The sequence below is a fragment of the Trachinotus anak genome, unplaced genomic scaffold (assembly GCF_046630095.1).
Source record: "Trachinotus anak isolate AG129_WGS33_773 ecotype Australia unplaced genomic scaffold, CSIRO_AGI_Tana_v1 ptg000015l, whole genome shotgun sequence".
Classification (NCBI taxonomy): Eukaryota; Metazoa; Chordata; class Actinopteri; order Carangiformes; family Carangidae; genus Trachinotus; species Trachinotus anak.
Window position 1 is genome coordinate 2,445,041 of NW_027273866.1, and position 13,309 is coordinate 2,458,349.

The following is a 13,309-nucleotide window of genomic DNA, read 5'->3' on the forward strand; positions in this document are numbered from 1 at the left end:
GGAGTAATGGATAGGCAGTTACAGGTTCTGCCCCCCCCCCCCCCTCCACTCGCCCCCTCTGCTAATATACTCGTCTCCTGAGGGAGTGGTATCCATCACGGAGACGGCAGGGCTGTTATGCCACGTCGACTCGTGCATGTGAACGCAAGGTGACTCTGGAAGAGACACAGCTCATGTGAGCCCAGTCTTCTAAATGCAGCCCCATGTTTCCCCCATAAAGTGTCCATCAGCACCTTAATGCATCTCCCAGTGAAAGTGACAGGGCCTGGGCTTGCACATTATTAACTCCAGACATTTTTATGAGCTGGTGGAACAGAGTGCTCCTTCTGAATAAGATATGTTTCCAGTGTTCAGTGGCTGTATATCAGTCTTTTAGTTTTTGGCACTGCATCACAAACTCTGATAGCCAATGTTTTTAGTGTCTTTTTACATGAGTCTAAGCCGCAGACTGTGTCTCTGTAAATGCTGTAGTTACGTCATTATTATTCTCCAGTGGGATCAAAATAAATTAGGTTTATGTCACCCATTTGTTTTCATGGGAAATCTATATTCATGTTATGTAAACAGTGTTTACAATGATAAATTGTGCCATGGAATCATAAGCAGCTTAGCAGAGTGGGGTTAAAGGCACAACGAAATTGGCAGGCTCATGATAAATGCATGGGATTTGTTTAAAATATTAATCAAATATAAATGTGCAATGAATTTAATAGTGGCTTATTCCTGTGCTATATTTGGAACCAATCCATAGCCATGCACATTGCCGACTCAAAGAAATTAAACAGATTGGCACAGGCTTTTAGATGTATGTGAAATTTTTAAATTCATGGAGCGGGAAGGAGAGCTTCGTGAAAATGACCTGTGAAGTTTTTCGTGTTGTGTGTTTTCTACAATCAGTGGTGGAAGGATAACAATCATACAAGCTTACAGTTAACTTGAAGCAGTAATCATTTCAGGGAACAAATCTCATGGCGAGTATATATACCTTGTGTGATCTGAAACATATTTCGGTGTCTATCTCAGGAGGAACCAAACCTGCATCGAAACGAGGTGACAAAGCACCGCTGGGGGTGCCAGCACATGAGACACTGGGATGGAGGAAGACGCCCAAGCAAGGCAAGTTTGGAAATGTCAAATCCGCGGTGGGTAATAGAGTTTACAGCGCGCCTCTCACAGCCAGCCAGCTGGCAGGAGTCCGCTCAGCCTCTGTCGGAGTTGTTTGGAGCCTGAGCTCAGTGTGATAGTGTGCGTAAAATCTACCTGTCAGACGCAGCAGCGGTGCCACAGCGGGCAGAGCTCAGCGAGCAAAGTCCGTTCTCACACACCCGGAATAACTGCGCCCTTTAAACGGATACCATATGTTCTGCTGCGATGGCAGGTTCCTGCAAAACTGGTGATGTGAAGTAGGCAGAAAGGTGGGTCCGTCCGTCTCCATCGACTCAGTTGCGCCGAGGAACGATGCTGAACAAACCTGCGGGAGGATTTTCTACTACAGGTAAGATGATTCTCGGATATGTTTATCCACTGCTATCTAAGGAATACTCTTACGCTATTATTCGAGGGGAGATATGAGATCTCTCTCTATGATACAAAAGAGTGAAAACATGACAAATTCCCTCATTAACAGGTACATAAAATATGTAAAGGAATTATTTAGAATTAAAAAAAAAATGTGTGATGTCATCACAATTTGTGTGTGTGTGCATGTGTGTGTGTGTGTGTGTGTGTAAGAGAGAGAGAGAGAATGAGATGTGCATGAAACTGTAGTAAACAGGCAAAAACAGAGGGAGAAAGAGAAGGTGGAGAGACAGAAGGTGCTCATGATCATTAATAATTGTGGGGTCTAAGCACACACTCACATGTGCTGAGCGCACACCTTCTCATGTCAGATGAATTATTTGTGGATGTGGGTTTTGTTGTCTAATGTAGTGTGTAATGGAATTCCCTGTTATCTGGAGAGTGGTGCAGCCTGATGTGAGAATGGAAACCGCTGGACACACTGTTGGAGATAGTGAGCCTGAGTCTTGTGCGTGTGGGCTCAGATTCACAGCCGCTGGCTCCACATTACTCATGCTTCTCCACGCCAAACCAAACAGCTCTGAAACATACTGTTGCTTCAGGAGCTTTTGTTATCATGGGGTCACACGGGCCAAAGGTCTCCTGTAGATCCACATATCATGTAAATCATTGCATATGCAGACGGTAATGCAAAGCGGTATAATACTGTGCAATAAATATCAGATTTGTTCGAGTTAGACTGTCAGAGACACTCATACAAATCTTAAGGCTACGGTTTGTAATGCTGTTGCACTCAGTGGCATCACATTTTATGTTATTCCAGTTATTATGCCCAGCCCCTGTATGTCTGTTTCCTTCTTTGCAACTCAATCACCCCTCTGACCTCATAAATCATACTCTGCCTCTAATCTGTGGAAAATCACCAAATTGTCTTGTGTATTTCCACCCTGTGGCTCATCAGCACCTCAAACAAAAAAGCATGAAATCACTCTGACTTGATCTGCTACTTTCTACTAATTCCAAAATACTACACAGCTGCTTCAGGGGCTTTTATCTTATTTCATCATTACACGGGATGAAAGATTCATTTGATAGATGCGGGCCAAGCGAGACTGGCCATTGGTGCTGGATGGCAAATTTGCCAAACAGAATTGTGTATTTGCTTACTCAAATCTGGACATGCTCAGATCACACAGCCTTTTAATTGGTGGACTTGTTGCCTCAGCGACTGCCTCGCCCAACAGTGTTACTGTGTTTCTTTTGCATAAAACACTAATTTCATAACTGATCTTCCACTTCATTTGTCCTGCTGCTCTCCAGCTGCATTTGAAAACAACCGAGGAGGAGTCAAGGAGGCCAGTCCACAGATTAGTCAGAGTAATCAGTATGCACTGGGAAATACAGCAGCACCTGCCACACTTTTTCCCCTGATTTTCAATATAGGTAGCTGTGACAAGTGGGTGATATTTTTTCCCTACATGTTTATATGAATCTGGGGGTGTGAGATGCAACAGTTGAACATACAACAGATGGTGATTTTATGGCCCAGACTGGCGAGAGCTTGTGAGATGAATGCTGATTGCCAAATAAGATTTCCTGCACTGAATTCATGTCCAAGAGAGCTCATTATTAAAAAAAAAAAAAAAAAAAAAAAACAACTCATGTTGGATCAGACTGAATAGCTACATTGCATCTAAATTTACTGTATTTTCCCAAGTTTGTGCCATGATTTAGTTGGACTGTTGTTTCTGTCTTATAAGGTTTTATTATCCTGTTCTTAACATGTTTTCCAGCTGCCAGACTGCCAAATATTTTCTGGACTCCATCCTCTGATCCACTAAACGTCTGAACCTGCCGTCGTCGTCATGGAGAGCCTCAGCGAGCTCCAGAACCCCCTGCTAGACAAAACCAGCAGACACGTGGTCCCCAACGACTACCAGGGTTACCAGTGTGACTACCCGAGTCAGCCTTACCAGGACAGCCTAATCGGCTACTACTACACCGGAACCAATGGCAAGCATAAGACTCAGCAGTACCTTGATGCAACGTCCCTGCACCTAGCAGTGGAGGCCTTTTACAGGCCCAACTTCATCCTGTACAAAGACGACGTGAGTCTTCACAGCAAGGACTCCAAGAGCGAGAGCTTTGAGACCACTTTCACAGAGAGTAAAGATGCTGTGCTGGATGGAGCGTCCACAGAAAACTGCCTGGACAGCATGCAAGGAGAGAAGGATGTGAAGATCCAGACGGTGTCGTACGAGGTGGAGGATGAGCAGGGTCCTGAGTATGAGGTTAAGAGCGAAAAAAGTATTGTGTAGTGCTCTAGTGGTATCTTATTGTGGAGATTTAGCAGGATATATTTCAGTTGTACTCTGATACATGGTTATATACTCGAAATAAGCAGAAGTAGTAATAGTTATACTTCAAGTTCCTGACTCCTGCTACAAGCTACAAGGGAATAACTAGTGGAACTACACACGCTGAAAGGAAAATTGATGCAAGTAAGAGCAATTTGAAAGTGTTTGAAAGAGTAATTCGAATATTGAGTTTTGATATGAAATTAAAAGCATTTCATCACTTTGTCGTAACTGTTAAGGCCATCTTTCTGCAGAAAGTTGGTCATGTCATGTACACTGTAGCAATGCCATTATTTCATTTACTGTTTTAATAGACTGCCAGTCTGATTCATTCCTATTTCTCACTCTAAACGGTCAATTTGCTGGAATCTTTTAAATCTAGTGCAGGGTAATTGCGCGTTTTGTTTTATAATTACATTGTTAGAAAATGACACATCTGATTTAATCAATCCAGCCTATATCTTTTAGGACTATAACTACACTATCCAAATAAAACCGTGACAGCGAAAAAGAACAAAGTCCTTTCAGAAGTGGTGAAAATCTAATTTCACCCAGGGATGCTTTTGAGACACCCAGAGCTCTGAGCTGGCAGAGGAAGAAGTATAGCACTCTAACTGGGCTGATGATTGCGCCAACACTTGTCACTCGGAGGCCTGGCAGATAGATAGAGACATGGCAGTGACTGCCATTAATGCCATAAGTAATGACGCGCTTTGAGGGTATTAAGCGGGACTCTGCTGATGCACGGCTGTTGGAGCAGGTGAGCCTGGAGATAAAGTTATTCCATGTCAATTCAAAAGAGCAAATGAATCTGATGAACGGATGAAAGTTGTGTTTCCAGCCAGAATAGGAGACTTTTTACTCAGCACCTGCGTTTCTCTACTTTCCCTTCCTGTGTGTCTGTGTGTGTGAGTCTCAGCGCTAAGATTCATGTCCCTTTTGTTCATAAAACCACACAAATGTGCACACACTGTAGATTAATTCAGGAGTAGACATTATTCCAAGACTTGGATAGAGCATGTACCAGCTGTGCGTTGATGCTTACCAGCTTTCTCTACGGCAGCAATCAAACATTTAGAGGACTTTGACAGCGATGGGGACTAAAAATAAGAGCAGAACTGGAAGGCTTTTTACAATTTCATAAATTTCCAGGATGTAGTCTGTGAAGATTTGTGTGTGGTGTTTACACAGTTGCACTAGTCTTTGTTTTTTGTTTTTTTTTTGTTTTTTTTTGCTGCAACCCATATAATCACTCCACAGTTCCTTGTGCCCTATCCATAGTGTAGACAGGAAACAGGAAAAACAAGTTATGGCTCCACAGCTACTTTATGTCAGCATCTGTGTGACAGAGAGAATATAAATTGCAAGCAAAACGTAACAAGAGCGTGTGGATGATGCCACTGCAATTGTCCCTGCCATTAACAGGGTGCGCCCTGCTGTGGAGTTGACTGTCCCCCTCCAATCTCTAACAAGGCCTCGGAGAGAGCTGTGACAAGGTTGTTAAAGGCACTGTGCCACGGTGGGGACCAATCAGTTATACTGGCATCAGACCAGGCTGGGAATGTGTCCCCAGCCGGCTGGAGTTGGTGTCAGGACGACTGTCAGTAGGACTGAATGCACCAGTCACTCAGGACTGTTATCAGGTCCTGCTACAAAGATAAAAGGAGATTACTGCAGTTTGTGCCCACCGGTTTATTCATGTGATGTCAGATTATGTGGTTATGACCAGCTGCCGCTTTGATGGATCACGCCCGTCTGTCCAGGTGGGCAGTGTTCATAAAGCAGATAACAGGAAGCCTCATAATCTTTTTTTGGCAAAGCTAGATGTGTGGAAACAGTTTGGATAGTATAGCTCCGCCGTCCTCCACTTCCCTCTTACATCTAAATAAGGTTCCTACACAGAAACACTCCCAAAATAGCTCAAGATAATTACATTAAACCTGGGGTTTGGTAAATATAGATTAGATTAGAAGCTGAAAGAGAAAATTGTGCACCATATGTTTAAAAATGAGGTTGTCAGTGCACAAGCATGGTTCCTTTCTTGTCTGCCCGCCTCTCCTGACTGTTCTTTAATTACCTCTGAAATGGTTGGTTCAGTTCCTGCCTTACATATTGATTTCTATTTTGTGCCTTCCTTTTCCCCTCTTTGATTGATCCCTGCAGGCAGCAAGACTAACAAATGAAAGCTGCTCCTTATGAGAGCTATTTATTTAGACAAACATCCACTCTGTCTCTGGGACAGCTGAGAAGAAGTAAGGCCACATCCTCTTAAAGGTCAGCCATGCAGTCAACATCGCCATCCTCGCTGCAGGCACGATGTGCCAATGTACTCTGAGCGGCATTCGAATGTATCATTCATTAGCCCGCTCAGCCCCAGTGGCCCTGAGTATTTAGAAGAATTTTCTTTTTCAGAATTTATTTCAGAGTGCAATCAAAATCAATACAGAATAGAAATTGATTCATATCTATGGATATACAAACTCATGTACAAAGATTTCTGCAGTTTGAAAAAGGTGTAGGCCGAAGCTACAGGTTATTATGCCTACCCTTTAACATTACATCATATCCAATCATTATTGTGGCAACTGTTGGGTTTCTCTTTGCAATATTGTAAAGTCTTGACCTTAGCATGTAAAGTGCATTGAGATAATGTATGTTATGATTTGGCGTTATACAAATAAAATTCTGGGTATCGAGGCACAATATTGGGAGCCTGTTGAACACTCAGTGTCTTGTAAGACACCGGGTGCATTGAGGAGAAATGGTTTAGGTCTTTGATGCTGTAGAAGCAATTTAGCACATAAATGACACTGTCATCTTGCTGTTTCCCCTGTCACCTTGCAATGATGGAACAATCCGTTAATCCTGTGTTATCTGTCAGGCCGTTCATGGGTGTTGACAGAGGCACAAAATCCTCTCTGCCTGGCTGAGCACATCATGTCCTGGGTGGTTGTGGAACAAGGGCAGATACAGTGGCCTATGTGGTGGGTGGTGGAGTGGGGGTGGGGGTGGGATGGGGTGGGGATGGGGGCTGCTGGACGACTGCGAAGATGTCCAAAGTACACCTGACTATCTACACATGTCAGCCATACTCCATTATTACTCAGGTGTCAGTCTCTGGATCACCACACTCACCTTTTGTCCCTTTTAAAGAAAGTCTACTCAGTCTCACTAAATGTAACTCCACACTAAATGGCATCATCCACTCCTTTTCTGACATTTAATTATTCTTTATCAACCCGCTGTCTTCCAGAGTGACAGCTCCAGTGACAGTGAGAGTGAGGACAACTTCATCGTGCTACCCCCTCGGGACTACCTGGGCTTAGCCATCTTCTCCATGCTCTGCTGCTTCTGGCCGTTGGGCATTGTTGCCTTTTACTACTCTCACAAGGTAAAGGCCCAGAGACCTCAAGCCTGTCATTAACTCTGATTACACTGCATTCTATTTAAGGTCAGTGAGCACAAGCACTCAAACAAGTGCTACCGCAGCCCATTTTCCACCGTGTGACCCTCCTTGCAGTTGTTTCAGATGAGAGACTGTGTAAATTTAGCAGCTTTGGCCAGATTGTCAGTCTTCTGTGTCCACTTTAGGAAACCACTGTATGTTCTGTATGAGCGGTGCGCTGCATTTACACAGTTTGTCTCACAGTTTGTCGGAAAAGATTAGGCTCACGCCATGCAACTTCATACAAAGCACAGGATACACTTTTGCAACATCCTCCACAATAATTGCAGAGACAATTATAACGGAACAGAGAATAATGTGTCAGAAGAATAAATAAAGGCCAGGCTCCTTTTTTGATAGGAAACCAAAACACCCAAACAACGCATTTGTCACTGTCAGAGGGATAATGACCTAATTGCCATGGTAACTAATGGCTCCCCAAGAGCATTTCTTGTTTTCTCTCTTTTAACTGTGGCTTAACACCTACTCATACACTCAGTGCTGATGAGTAACACACCGGCTCATTTCACTCTGCTTTGTTTTGTCAGACTGGCAAGGCCATCGCTAAGGGAGACTTCTCCAGAGCAGGAATGAGCTCCAGAAGAGCTCTATTCCTGGCCGCTCTTTCCATCACCATTGGAACAGGGATGTATGTGGGGGTGGTTGTGGCCCTCATAGCCTACCTGTCCAAGCCTGGACACGTATAACACTGGGACCGGCATGCTTGGGGGGAGATAGTGAGAGGAGGCAAAACAAGAGGAAGGGAAAAGAAGAGGTTGGACAGATTTCCTCGCCTCTCATGAAGGCGTGTGCCTGTGCTGCTGCTGGCTGTCTGCGAAAGGAAGAAGCCAAATGAAGAGAAAAGACTAAACCAGAGATAGAGAAAAAGAGGGGAAAAAAACAAGATGTGTGGATGGAGTATCACTTGGACTGCATATTGATCTGGACTGGGATGCAACACTCCCACCAAGCTATTCCACCACTATCACAAGAAGAAGAAAAGAAAGTGCTGAAAAAGATGACTTTCACAAAGACTGTGCTGTACTTATATGTTAGAAGAAAACTGAGCTCAAAGCAGTAACGAACTACCTACCTTTTAACACGTTAGCCACTCACAGCATTTTTATTTTACCTTTACAGTAGATGTATTCTCTGTCAATATATTATATCTGTCAATATTATTACAAATTCATTTGTAAATGAATTTCTTGGAAAATAAGTTTGTTTATTCATGGAATATACAGGAAATTTGTCCAATTGGTCAACAGAGGGAAGCAGATCCTCAGTAGAAATATAACGAAGGTGACAGTCAGAATGCACACAAAGCTGCTGAGCAGTGGTCAAGAGGGTTAGTTGTGTTTATTGTGTACTGTAAATGTAGTCAATAAATACATTCGGCATGAATAATGAAACATTTGCTGCCATGTCTCCCATCATCTTACTTGTTGTGTCTTTGCAAGGAGTGTCTTAGAGCAGTGACTCTCAACCAGAGGGCAGTGGCTCTGCAGTTGCTTAAAAAAAGAAACTCCGAAAAATTTAACTTAGTTCCAGCAATTATTTTAAAAAAGATTTAAAAAAGACCTTTGGACCCTACTATAGCTGTGTTAAGGATGAACATAAACAAGCAAATAGGCCTACTATTAGATCTGGTGGCTAATTAACAGTGTGATGTTTGCTATTCTGGTTGGTATGAAACATTTGGATGATGCTGCGATTTGGTTACTAAACACAACTTTGAGCCAACAAAATATAAACGTCTAATGACGGTGGTGGCCAGGGCGTGCCTGCAAGGACATGTTGCAATTGTGAATGCATAACAACTCGTTAGAAAGTGAGCAAGTCAAAAAACTTAGCTCACAGCATCAAACTACATCCCTTTACTCACCAAAAGCTGTCTCTAGCGTTGGAAAACGACACCGATGTTAATTCTTGTTTCTATCATGTCTTTTCTTCTACTGAAGTTAGCATGCTAACCAGCTAGCCCTGGCCCGTCCCATCACTTTCCAATAGTGAAAGTGCTAGTAGCACACACTTGAGCACAGCAATATATATGCATTGACAATTTTATGGTATTAAATAATATTGTAATAATACCCACTTAATAATTAACAGTTAACAGTGTTAGCACAGTAAGAAGACAGTTGAGACATGATGGCTGGAGTCGATGAAAATTGAGCTTAGCTGATAGGGCTGTCAGGGCAACATTACTTTAGACAACAAAGGGAATCACTGAACAAGACATGGATTGTGTGGTTAGAGAAGCCTGTCAGAGCATTTTGTCAACCACAGCATTTTATATCGACTATTTTCTATTGCAGGCACAAGCCTCTGCTGTAACTGGCATGGCTCCTCACTGTCTTTTGGCATCACTGTCATCACTGTATAGCCTTGAGGTGACTTTAGCTGCCAGAGCACCGTGAGCGTGAGGCACAATGCCTGCTCTCTGAAGTCAGGATGTCAGAACAAAATGAGAGCAGCTCTTTATTCCCCTTCAGGACTTGGAAGGACCATCACGCACGCCCCACCTGTCATCCAATCACAACATTAGCCTCCAGAGCCAAAGTATCCTAGACCACTCAGCGCCCTTCAGGTTCAGCACAGTATTGATCACATACTGAGCTCAACAAGCAGAAGAGAAAAGATTCACTACACCTATACACCTTATCATGCACTGCATAAGGCTAAATGGAGCAGACGGCAAGGTAAGCAAGTCTTACAGAGAAGCTTACATAGCCTGACCTCTCCTAAATGTGTCTGTTTTCTCTTTTGCAGCGTCTCTCCAAGCAAGTCTCTAATGCACAAAATGTGGCTCGATAGGGGAGGCGGGGGCGAAAGTGCCGCTCTCATCAATGGGAGCTGTATGGGGTGCTGAAGTGGGCTCACTCTGCGAGTGAGTGCAGCGCCGCATGTGTTTTCTCTCCCTCAACAGCTAGGAAGCTTCACCCACGCCTGCTCGCACACTTACTCACAGCATCCATAGCTAGCTCAGACCACCAGAAGCAAACTGATTTTATTAGTCATCCACCCCCATGTGGATAAAAAACTTTCCAAGAGGCTGCAGCAGGTTGAATCTGAACTTCCGTTACATGTGCGAACACAGTTTTATAGTGTTTATCACTGTATACAACTCAGTGTTGGTTTGAGAGGACCATTAGCTCACTGTGGTTCTAAATATAAATATCGAAAATTAACCAAAAGTTTGTTTTTGTTACGTTTGACAAAGTCACAGCCCAGATGTCACAGCTAACAAATGACTTTAAAAAAAAAAAGAATTGATTTTGCACACAGAACTAAAGTGAGAAACACATTTCTAGAGGAAAAACATTGATGAATGTGTTGAAACAGAATGGATAAGAAGCTGAAAGGGAGAGGAAAAACAAAGACATTAGAGCTGAGTGCTACATTAATAAGGAGCATGATGCTCTTGACTGAAAGGCATTTCCAGATCCTTATCGTTGTTTTGATGAAATACCTGTCAGCACTCTGCGCATGGACAATAGACGCATAAACAATATTTTCAGTTTGTGACATGCCTCTGCAAAAGAGGATTTATCTGAAGTGGTTGCAACAATTACAGTAACAAAATAGCTCGACAACTTTCAAGGAATTTCTCTCTGGTGAAAAGGATAAATCAGTGTTAAAGAAAGATTCAGCAAAAAACATTTTCAGCTCACCACCCAAAACTGCAAGTGGAAGATATGAATGAAGAGTGTGGAAACTGTGCATTGAAATTTTAAGCAGATGGGGAAACAGTGGTTATCTTGTGAAAGTGGAAAAAACCTCTTAGCTCTGTAGTGTGACAGATCTTCAATCAAAACCACATACAGTAGTTCATTCGGTAGATTACAGACACTTGCATGCAGTTTGAAGTTCATCCACAGATCATTTTCCATGCAAGCAGATAAATTTAATGTATATTTGATTATTCCAGGGACACTTTCGAGGTCAACAGCAGCACCAGTCATGTCTGTGGCAATGGATGGAAGGAAATTCATGTTTGACAACCTGAATGGCAATGAGCATATAATAGCATTTACTCAGCTTTTCAACACACCAGCGGTTTCAGACAGAAATCTTACGCTTTCTTTTGATTGCAGTGTGTTGACCTCACGTCACATATATGCACATATAGCTTCAGAAAATGGCTGGTTGAATTTATTTCATAAATTGTTAATAAAAGGACAAATGCAATGTAGCAGCAGAACATGAGAGCATGAATATGAATTAACACAGGAAAAGAAACCTCTGCATCTCAAGAGTCAACATGCCTGAAATGGAAAATCTGAAATGGAAAAAAATGGAAAAAAAAATAATACTATAAGACTATAATATAATTCTTTATCAGAGCAATAAAAAATAGTTTAAAAATTTTTTCATTCTCATTCCCCACTCCATTTGAGATACTTTTTGGCACCAACTCCAAATGCAGCTTTTAAATATGTGAACAAAAGGATGAATAGTCTACTGTGTATCACAGAGAGACATACTGCTCTTACTTAAAGTATAAGTTCACGTTTTCCAAATCTGTCTTAAAACAACCGTCAGGTCCCCATATGAGCATCAAAACAGGTTTTGCTCACTGTAATCACTCCCCCTGTTCATTCGTGTAAAACTTTGCCAGTTTTACACGTCAAAGTCTGTTTACAGGTGTTGGGGAGCCTGACTGCACATGTGAAGAAATTGTATCAACCCTTTTTTGGTTCTATAGGGAGCTGTGGGAAAGCTGATAAATTGCCTCAAGTGATGCTGAGTCAGTGTCAGTTGGGTCTGAAGACTATAAATCTGAGAAATGAAAAAAATAATAATAATCTGGGGGTGTGGAGTAAGAAAGAAGTGAGTTTACCAGACCTCCATAGCAGGCTGATAGCACAGAAATAGTGTGCTTTTTTTCCCTTACTTCTTGTACTACATTCTTTTTGGCTTATGATTCATTACCAAAAACAGTGTCTGGTTGGGACTTCTTGTCAGTTGCTATGAGTTGTCACCAATAGCTGATTTTCCCCTCAAAGTTCTCAGATGGTTTCATTCACAGTTTGAGGCCCAAAAGGCAAAACTCTGCAATATTTCACCAAAATAATAATTAATAATCTCCAATTTATCTTGTGACTCTTTGGAGGGGCCTGACCCTGAACAACTGATTCTACTTCAGTACTTTCACTTTAAGTAGGATTTTGAATGCAGGGCTTCTAATGGACTTTTACATTACTAAATGATCTGAGTACTTCTTCTTAGCTTTAGCAGGTCAAATCTGTATTCGCAACAGGTTTTCTATGACACTTTTTATTGTGTATCAGGAAATGAGGACATCCCACAGTAACTCTTAGCACAACAGATATCAGCAACCATTTCTGTAAACCCATTTCTCTTTTGCCCTCTCTCTCTCTCTCTCTCTCTCTCTCTCTCTCTCTCTCTCTCTTTCTCCACTTTCACATCAGAGTTAAGCTCATCTTTGAAGCATTTCACACATACATGCTTATCTGCTCTCACACCTTTGTTGCACAGCAACATGCCTCTCTCTGTGGCGCCAGCATTTGCCAGGACGTACCGATAAGAGCCTCACAGCCTCATCTTCTCTGGCTTCACTTATCACTCTTGAGCAACAAGGGAGCACCGTCTATCTGTTCATGTTTCTCTGCTCATAATAAATACAGACTGGACACTTTGCTCATCTTTGCTCTGAGCAGTCCTCTTAAGTGCCGTCTCGTGCCAGCAGAAGCACCTAATGCAGCTCTGAGACTTAAAGCTGGTTTTTAATTGCAACCTGAGCGCCCGACACTTCACAGGAAGGGGTGATGTCATTTTCTGAGACAAGACATAAGAAGCAGGAAGTAATAAAGACGGGTCAGATAGTATTAAAGTAAACAGAGACTAACACAGTTTGTATCTAACCAGATGACTGGAGCTGGCATCTGAAACTGCCCACAGATGGCCTGCTGAAAATACCGAGCACTGAAGGCTGTAGGGCGGCTGCAGCAGACAGCTGCTGGTG

General features: G+C 42.6%; 1 protein-coding gene across 1 annotated transcript; it reads left to right on the forward strand.

The window, feature by feature from the left end:
• The first annotated feature begins 1,045 nt into the window (after window positions 1–1,045).
• Window positions 1,046–8,732, forward strand: LOC139633266 (synapse differentiation-inducing gene protein 1-like). The gene is made up of 4 exons (XM_071498830.1): window positions 1,046–1,495; window positions 3,312–3,809; window positions 7,129–7,266; window positions 7,869–8,732. The coding sequence occupies exons 2-4, from the start codon at window positions 3,384–3,386 to the stop codon at window positions 8,025–8,027; spliced, it is 723 nt and encodes a 240-aa protein (XP_071354931.1). The 5' UTR covers window positions 1,046–1,495; window positions 3,312–3,383; the 3' UTR covers window positions 8,028–8,732.
• Window positions 8,733–13,309: the final 4,577 nt, after the last annotated feature.